At 21.1% G+C, this 9,709-nt stretch overlaps 2 protein-coding genes across 3 annotated transcripts; one reads left to right on the plus strand and one right to left on the minus strand.

The window, feature by feature from the left end:
- Window positions 1-603: 603 nt before the first annotated feature.
- LOC107997394 (leptin receptor gene-related protein) lies at window positions 604-3,097 on the minus strand. 2 transcript variants are annotated; one of them, XM_062086124.1, is made up of 4 exons: window positions 1,921-3,097; window positions 1,770-1,844; window positions 1,330-1,531; window positions 604-1,199 (listed from the first exon to the last, which is right to left on the minus strand). In XM_062086124.1, the coding sequence occupies exons 2-4, from the start codon at window positions 1,808-1,810 to the stop codon at window positions 1,086-1,088; spliced, it is 357 nt and encodes a 118-aa protein (XP_061942108.1). In that variant the 5' UTR covers window positions 1,811-1,844; window positions 1,921-3,097; the 3' UTR covers window positions 604-1,085. The 2 variants fall into 2 exon arrangements, with proteins under 2 accessions (XP_061942108.1, XP_016911442.1); XM_017055953.3 differs by lacking the exon at window positions 1,921-3,097 and having other exon boundaries at window positions 604-970; window positions 1,046-1,199.
- Window positions 3,089-9,681, plus strand: LOC107997434 (transitional endoplasmic reticulum ATPase TER94). Its single transcript, XM_017056037.3, has 13 exons — window positions 3,089-3,246; window positions 4,467-4,823; window positions 5,462-5,654; window positions 5,726-5,960; window positions 6,022-6,155; window positions 6,256-6,504; window positions 6,582-6,746; window positions 6,836-6,958; window positions 7,077-7,289; window positions 7,351-7,659; window positions 7,753-7,914; window positions 8,569-8,723; window positions 8,815-9,681. The coding sequence occupies exons 1-13, from the start codon at window positions 3,230-3,232 to the stop codon at window positions 8,903-8,905; spliced, it is 2,403 nt and encodes an 800-aa protein (XP_016911526.1). The 5' UTR covers window positions 3,089-3,229; the 3' UTR covers window positions 8,906-9,681.
- The last annotated feature ends 28 nt before the right edge of the window (window positions 9,682-9,709 follow it).

Raw genomic sequence — 9,709 nt, forward strand, 5'->3', positions numbered from 1 at the left:
TTTGTATAATATCTATATAATATAATTCTATATAAATCTGAAATGTTTATATTTTTTATATCATGTTTTTGTCATTATTTTTGTTCTTTTATAATTTTATATAGATATCACGAAAAAATATTAAATCACTTATGTTAAAAATTGATTAATTTAAAAAATATTTAAAATAAAAAAGGAATATTAACAATATAAACAAAAAATGTTTTATTATTATTGTACTTATTTTAAATTTACTTTTAGTTATATCATATAATTGAGAATTGAATTTTCTGCTATATACGGAAATATGATTATATTTGTTAAACTTTTATAATTATTAACTTTTATAATTAATTTGTATAACATCAATTATAATAAAATTATATCATATAAAATATGCAGTTTTATTTTAAATTTTGTAAAGAAGCATTATTATTACTATTTTTTTTTTAATATATTTCTCTAAAATTATTAAATATAAAAATTTTATATGCACTTTTTTTATAGGAACTACTATATCAATATGATATAATACATTTGCAAAACATTATATAAAAACTTACAATTTAATTTATTTAATTCATAATTATTAATTTGTAAAAATAATAGGAAATATGAAATACATAATATAAAAAATTGTATTTATTAATATTGCTTTCAAGAACTTAAATTCAATAAATAGTATATTAAATTTTACATGTTTTAGCATAGTTATACTTCTAATTTTATCCAAAAAAGTTTATAAAAATTTTAATCCTTTACAATTTGAAATTTTAGTTACTGCATAGAAATAGCAAAATAAATCATTATTGACTTTAGTATTAGTTATTGTAATACTATTTGTTATAGTATTAATATCTACTATAAATGACTTGTGATAATATATATATCGTGTAAATAATATACTATAAATTTTGCGATGACTTAGAATCAACACATAACTGTCAGTCAGTGCAGTATATGATTTACATTCCTTTTATTTTGCAAAAACCTGAAAGTATTCAAATTATACTTAAAAAGAATATAAAATTAATTAGAAATAATAAAATGTGATCTAAGATATTACCATGTAGTATTAATAAATAAGTACAATGAAGTACAGTATTTCAACATGTGTTATATTCGAGTTCGTCTTGATCAAAGGTTACAAAAAATCCGACTAGAGTTAGATATATAATAATATTACCTGCTAAAGTCAAATAACAAGCACCCCATTGTATCTGAAAACATAATGAAAAATAATATTACTTACATTATTAAATTTTTTTATGTTCATAATAATATAAAAATATAATGTAATATTTAATATTTTTTTTAAGATTTAAAAAAATATGTATAATTTTAATATACCACTGGATCATTGATTGGAGACCGAGCTAAGACAATAGGAAGAGCAAAAGATGATACCACAAAGCCCATAGTAATAAATATTGCCAATTCCAAACATGGATTAGGATTATTTTCAAAATCATTTGTTGTATAACGACGTGCAATTATAGTTGGGACTGGTGCTAATATATAGAATAACACAACAAAAAATGGCCACCATACTCTAAAAACAATATATATATATATGTATATACATTTTGTCAATAATTTATATTTTCATATTTAATGATAATAAAATTAAAATCATACTATCTCATATTAATATCAGAATATAATTTAATATCAGAATATATTTTGATATTGTCAAAATAAAACATAAGTAATATTATAATATAATAGTATTAAATAAAAAATAAATAATATTAATATACAACATTAATTTATTTATAATATATACTTACTTATATGTAGGTAAAGCACAACCAAGTATGACAAATGTCATACCAATAGATCCACCAAATGCCAAAAGTACTAATCTATAAAATTTTTGTTACACTTATTATATATTTATTATAAAAAAATATTCTATATGAATTATTTTGAATTACTTACGCTGTTTATTAATGAAGATCATTAAAAGCATGTAACAAAATGAAGAAATTATATTATATATAAATATATAACTTTTATATTATACAATATAATTTTAAATTATAATTGTATATTATAAAATTAAAATTATAAAAACTAATTAAAAAATAATTTATATACTTGTTTTTTATATTTATTTAATGAAAAACTTTATAAAAAGTTTGTATAATAAATGATTTATTTATAAAATAACTAATATAAAATACATATAAAAATCAAATAATTAATAAAAAAACTTAATTGAAAAAATATAAATATAAAAATATAGATCATTTTATATATATTATAATCTATTTATCATAATGAATATTTTTCAATTTCACATTTTATATGAGATAATATTTCTTACATTTTTAATAATCTGTATATAAATATTAAAAAAAAATATTCAACCTTTCTCATCTTTTAATATAATATTTAAATATCTGAATATAATAAATATTTATAATATCTGAAAATAATTGTTTATAAAGAGAAATAAGTAAAAAGAATAATAAATTTACATTATAAAAAATTATAAAATAAATTAATAAATATGAAAAAATTTGACAGCAATGATAATAAAAATAGTAGGTTATGTTTGAACATATTATTTTTTTTAATTTATGCTTCTTATTATTAAATTTTTATCGGCAATATCATATTTTTTGATTTTATAAAAAAATTTTATATATTTATGTAATTAAAAATATGCCGAATAACCTTTAATTCCAGCCATTTTAGACCGATTTGACAAGTATATTTATCGTATTCTCACTTCGAGAATGTCGTGACGTGATCTAAAGTTTAGTTTGAAACACACTTTTACTAGATAGTATTAAGATTATCTAATGAATGTAACATAAATTTAAAATTAACAAAAAGAAAAATTTTAAATATAAGTTTATATTTATTTAAAAAGTTCTACACATGGATTTAGTACAAATATTTCATTTAAACTTTATTTGAATATATAATAATCTTTATGTATTCAGATTAAAAAATAAAAATAAAAAATAAATAAAAGTTATTCAAAGTATTTTAATTATCTTTGTAATCAATAAAATTATTAAAATTATATGTATAACATTAATAAACATAAAATGATGAGTTTTTTTTGTAAATCTGCCTTTAAATTTTGATTTAACAATGGGGAGTTTAATGCAAGCCATGAAAGTTCAAATGAGAATGTTCATTGGACTGACTATAGGTGTTGCTGACTCGTACGTGTTACGATACTGAGTTCTGATCGTTGTCTGTGCATTTTCTTTTGCGTTAAATCAAGTGAATAATGGGCGAACCAAAAAGGTAAGTTAATTTAACAGAAAAAGCGTTTAATTAGGTAATATTTACAATAATTTAATTCTTATACTTCAATTTTCAAACGTGAAATATGCAAATAATATCCATCCATGCTGGCTTCCAATTTTACGTTGTCATCATGTCGACGCAACGCGTCTTTTTATAGATTCTTATAAAAGTAAATAACATTTATTAAATTTTATATTGTTAAAAGTGATTATATCTTGTAAACTATTATTTTTTTTTTTAAAGAATAATTTATAATATACAAATCGTGCTTATCACTTTTGTGTGCCGACTGTTCATGGCGAATACTATATCGAATATGACAAAGAAATTTGTATTAATACTGATTTATTTTTTTACTATGACATTTGTTGATTCCATAATAAATTTTTGATAAAAGTAAAAATTATTTACATTTTAAGATATATATATATATATATACATGTGTATATATATATATATGTATATATATATGATATATATATATATATATATATACACATACACATACACATACATACACACATATATATATACACATATATATATAATGTCACATGTATGAAATTGAATGTTTGTTTTAAAATTAATTATTAACTTTACTATTTGATAATAATTATTGATATGAATTTATATTGTATATTTATCACGTGACATTATTATAATTAAATGTTTTAAAAATACTTTTTTATGACTTAATGAATATATTCTATATTTTCATTTTTATAATAATAAAGTATAAAAAATCAAATATTTTCATTAAAATGTATATGTGTATACATATGTGTATGTGCATATTTATAAATTATTATAATTTACATAACAGATTAGAAAATTCAATTAGTTTTTATTATTAAATAATAAATACATAATAATTTATATTAAATGTTAAATATATATATATAATATGATATTTAATGATAATAATTTGTATTATAATTATTTATTATAATATATCTAAAATAATAATCAGATATGAATTATAAAAATAATAATTATAAAAAGAAAAAAAAGAAGTTAATCCTATTAATAAATAAAACAATTCAAACTTTAAGATTATTATGTTGATTATAATCTAAATGTTTATGTAATATAAATACTAATAAATTAAATTTAAATTTTTTATTTGTATAAATATTATATAAATTTTATTTAATTATTATATTAATTATTATATTAGTATTATATTTAAATTAATAAAATATATTATGTTATAACAGTGAAGATTTGGCAACAGCAATCCTTCGAAAGAAGGACAAGCCAAATAGATTATTAGTGGATGAAGCTATTGCAGATGATAATTCTGTTGTGGCTCTGTCTCAAGCAAAAATGGATGAATTACAACTTTTTCGAGGAGATACAGTATTGTTGAAAGGAAAAAGACGCAAAGAAACTGTATGCATTGTTCTTTCTGATGATACTTGTCCTGATGAAAAAATTCGTATGAACCGTGTTATAAGAAATAACTTACGTGTACGTTTAAGTGATGTTGTCTCTGTACAAGCATGTCCAGAAGTTAAATATGGAAAACGTATTCATGTACTACCAATGGATGATACAGTAACTGGTCTTACAGGGTAAATTAATAATTCTTAAAGAAATATAGTAATTATTTTATATTTATAATAATTATTTTTTATATTTAAATATTATTATTAATTATTAGCATTTATGACTTTTGATATTTTTATGTTTAAACATATGACTTTTTGCAATAATAATTTTTATTTGATTATATTTTTAATAAATTAATAAATTAACTTAAAATCAAGATTTAATTATTTTTAATTATTTATTATTATTTTTTACTATCTCTTATTTTAATAATTATCTTTATCTTATCATCCATATAATTATAATTATTTTATTCATCATTATATCATTTATAATTTTAAATCATAATAATAAAATTAAATCATGAATATTTTTAAATATCTTTTTCACTTTAATATACAAATAAGATGATACATATATTTTTAACATTTCATAACAATTATAAAAATATAATTAATATTACAAATTTATTAAATGATATAGAAATAATAACTATAAATAATAATAATTATATGAAACATAAAATTTAATGTATTTTGTATATAAAAAAAGAAAATAAATAATTTACTATTCATTATTAGTAATTTATTTATTTAACATTTTTTAATTTTTTAATTTAGGGTTATTTATAATATAACATATATCTTATTTTTTATTGTAGAAACTTATTTGAAGTATATTTAAAACCATACTTCTTGGAAGCTTATCGTCCTGTTCATAAAGATGATAATTTTATTGTACGTGGTGGTATGCGTGTTGTAGAATTTAAAGTAGTAGAAACAGATCCTGGACCATTTTGTATTGTAGCTCCTGACACAATTATTCACTGTGAAGGTGATGCTATTAAAAGGGAGGTTAGTTAAATAATTTTTTAATGATTGTTTATTTATTTTTATTATAATACAAATATCCAAAAACATTGTAGGAAGAAGAAGAGGCATTAAATGCTGTAGGTTATGATGATATTGGTGGAGTTCGTAAACAATTAGCTCAAATCAAGGAAATGGTAGAATTACCTTTAAGGCATCCATCTTTATTTAAAGTTATTGGAGTTAAACCACCTCGTGGTATTCTTTTATATGGACCACCAGGCACTGGAAAAACTCTTATTGCTCGTGCTGTTGCAAATGAAACAGGCGCATTCTTCTTTCTTATTAATGGTATGTTAATTTCAAAAAAAATTTTTTTTTCATAGAATATTAATATTTATTCTGTTAAAAGGTCCTGAAATTATGAGTAAACTTGCGGGAGAGTCGGAAAGTAATTTAAGAAAAGCATTTGAAGAAGCTGAAAAAAATTCACCAGCTATAATTTTCATTGATGAACTTGATGCAATCGCTCCAAAAAGAGAAAAGGTTTCTATGAATTATTTTGTTAATATATATTGTTTTAATATATAATTCACAAATTTATTGTATAATTAATATGATATTATAATAATACTGTTAAATTTAGACTCATGGAGAAGTAGAAAGACGTATAGTATCTCAGCTATTAACTTTAATGGATGGCATGAAACAAAGTTCTCACGTTATTGTTATGGCTGCTACCAATCGACCTAACAGCATTGATCCAGCATTACGTCGTTTTGGTCGTTTTGATAAGGAAATTGATATTGGAATACCTGATGCTACTGGTCGTTTAGAAATTTTACGAATTCATACAAAAAATATGAAACTTGCAGATGATGTTGAATTAGAAGAGGTCTATATTATTAAGTTTAAAATTCTTAAATTATTAATTTTTATATAATATTTTTTTAAATTAACACATTTGTTTAGATTGCAGCTGAAACACATGGGCATGTAGGAGCAGATTTGGCTTCGTTGTGCTCTGAAGCAGCATTACAACAAATTCGAGAAAAAATGGATCTTATTGACTTGGAAGAAGAACATATAGATGCTGAAGTTTTATCTTCTCTTGCTGTCACTATGGATAATTTCAAAGTAATTAATTTATATATATTAAATCTCGAAATATTTTCACAAATATATATTAATTTTTATAAATAATATTATGTTTCTCTTTAATTTAGTATGCTATGACTAAAAGTAGTCCAAGTGCCCTACGAGAAACTATTGTGGAAGTTCCAACTGTTACATGGGACGATATTGGAGGTTTACAAAATGTTAAAATGGAATTGCAGGAACTGGTACAGGTAAGACAATTATTAAATATATATTATAAAAAAATATAACTGTATATAATATATATATAATATGTTATATCTATTTAAATTATAAAATAAAATAATTATGTTTTTTTTTATTATATAGTATCCTGTTGAACACCCAGATAAATTCTTGAAATTTGGTATGCAACCTTCCAGAGGAGTATTATTCTATGGACCTCCTGGTTGCGGTAAAACATTACTTGCTAAAGCAATAGCAAATGAATGTCAAGCAAATTTTATTTCTGTAAAAGGTCCAGAATTATTGACTATGTGGTTTGGTGAATCTGAGGCGAATGTTAGAGATGTTTTTGATAAAGTAAGTATTTTAAATTCAAAAAAATAAAGAATTATTTCATTTATCGTTATTAAACTTATAGGCAAGAGCTGCAGCTCCTTGTGTATTATTTTTTGATGAACTTGATTCTATTGCTAAATCTCGTGGTGGCACATTAGGAGATGCTGGTGGAGCAGCAGATCGCGTAATAAATCAAATTTTAACAGAAATGGATGGTATGGGAGCCAAAAAAAATGTATTTATCATAGGAGCTACTAACCGTCCTGATATTATTGATCCCGCTATTCTACGACCTGGTAGATTAGATCAGTTGATTTATATACCATTACCAGATGAAAAATCTCGAGAAGCGATTTTTAGAGCTAACCTTCGAAAATCACCTGTAGCAAAGGTAAAAGAAATTAAATAAATTCATATTTTTAATAAGATTTTATATTTTATTTTAACTGTCACTTAATTATATTTTTAATATTTAATATTATAGGATGTAGATTTAAGCTATATAGCTAAAGTAACACATGGTTTCTCGGGTGCTGATATAACAGAAATTTGTCAACGTGCATGTAAACTTGCTATTAGACAAAGTATTGAAACTGAAATTCGAAGAGAAAAAGAACGTGCTAGTAATCCATCTGTATCTATGGATGTAAGTAATGTTTGATATATTTTATTTATATGAATTTAGATAATTATTTTAATTGTTGTTATGTTAAAATAAATGTTATATTGAAATTTACAAAAAAAAAATGTTGAGATTAATAATTATTACAATACTAATTTTAAATGTAAAATGTATTTTTCATATAATATAAAAAAAATAAGTCTTATATTAAATGTTTTCAATAATTATAAAATGTTTAATTTTTGTTCAAGATAATAATATTTTATATATTACAAATATAGAATATCATATGTACATATAGAGAATAACATAATAGTTAACATTTTTTGTTCTTTATGATATAATAAATTAATAATATAAATTAAATAATATAATATGATATGATAAAATTATAAAAAATAGACAACTTAAAAAATAAAATTATCTATTATCAAAATTTTTGAAAATATATCAAAAAAATATTTTTTTAGCTTTTTATAATTAATAAATTTTAATAATTATTTTATGCATATAAATATTTAAAATATAAAACTATGTAATTAGTTATGAAAGGAATAAAATAAAATAACTTTTACACTTAAAAATATTTTATTATTTATATGAAGTTTTAAATTAATATTGTATTTTGCTTTTAAGAAAATATAATTTATTTAATATTTTCTATTTTACATATTAAAGATGGATGAGGATGATCCTGTACCAGAAATAACTAGAGCTCATTTTGAAGAAGCAATGAGATTTGCACGACGTTCTGTATCTGATAATGATATTAGAAAATATGAAATGTTCGCACAGACACTTCAACAATCTCGTGGATTTGGCAGCAATTTCAGGTAAAATATATAAATTATTTAAATGTTTCTTAAAAATTTCATAATATATACTATCTTTGTACATAAATCAATATTTAAATAAAATTCATAGATTTCCGCAAAGTGGAACAAGTGGTACTCAAGACACAACACAAGGTGATCAAGCCTTCCAAGATGATGGAGATGATGATCTTTACAGCTAAGTCTTCATGTCTGTGTACCTCATTACAGTGAGCATACGACAAAAGGGCCTGTCTATTCTGCAGAAAATACTTTGTGTTTATAAACACAAATTTTACAGAAAAATAATTCTAAGAAATTGATAATACAAAAATACATAAATCTAATTCAATACTGATATTCTGTGTAAGTATATGCAATTTTACGTATATAATTAGGGTAAATTTTAACTAAGCAAAACTAAATATACAAAAATGTAATAATGAAACGACATTTTTTAATATTAAAATTAAACAAGGAAAATATATAATTGTGAAAGTTGTATTAATAAGATTACATGAATATTTAATTTCATTTTATATGTATAGATAAAATGAAATATAATTCGTTGATTATTAATTTATATGTGCATAACTGCCCTAATCTGATACGTTATTTTGTATATACATTACATAGAATTATATATGAATTTTTTTGTTGTTCATAAGTTTTTCTATGTAATTTTATATTTGAGTTATTCACATAAAAATGTAATTCTGATTCTGTAACAGTGTTATAATTTTTTCAACTGATTTAGAGATAGACTCTTTTGCTACGTTGTCACTGTATTTAATTACATTTCATTGTTCATACTCTGAGATTACAGATTAATGTGAGAGTTTATGCAATGTCAGTGAAATTGTTGGAAAATGGTGATGTGTATTGGTGAATTTGCAGTCTGCTTGTAGTAGTAAATTTATTTACAAATTACCAAAGAATCTCTTAAAACCTTTCATTTTAGAATAAAGTGTTAAAATTATTCATTTTTATCGTATTTCTATAATTAT

Source organism: Apis cerana, linkage group LG15 (genome assembly GCF_029169275.1).
Source record: "Apis cerana isolate GH-2021 linkage group LG15, AcerK_1.0, whole genome shotgun sequence".
Classification (NCBI taxonomy): Eukaryota; Metazoa; Arthropoda; class Insecta; order Hymenoptera; family Apidae; genus Apis; species Apis cerana.

Bases quoted from the DNA above. Each gene is read 5' to 3' on its own strand.
- LOC107997394 (XM_062086124.1), bottom strand. From the start codon at position 1,810: ATGACATTTGTCATACTTGGTTGTGCTTTACCTACATATAA. The intron at 1,532-1,769 runs GTAAGTATATAT...TATTGTTTTTAG, and splicing joins TGTGCTTTACCTACATATAA to AGTATGGTGGCCATTTTTTG. The intron at 1,200-1,329 runs GTATATTAAAAT...TTATGTTTTCAG, and splicing joins CTCCAATCAATGATCCAGTG to ATACAATGGGGTGCTTGTTA.
- LOC107997434 (XM_017056037.3), top strand. The intron at 4,824-5,461 runs GTAAATTAATAA...TTTTTATTGTAG, and splicing joins ACAGTAACTGGTCTTACAGG to AAACTTATTTGAAGTATATT. The intron at 6,747-6,835 runs GTAATTAATTTA...TCTTTAATTTAG, and splicing joins TCACTATGGATAATTTCAAA to TATGCTATGACTAAAAGTAG.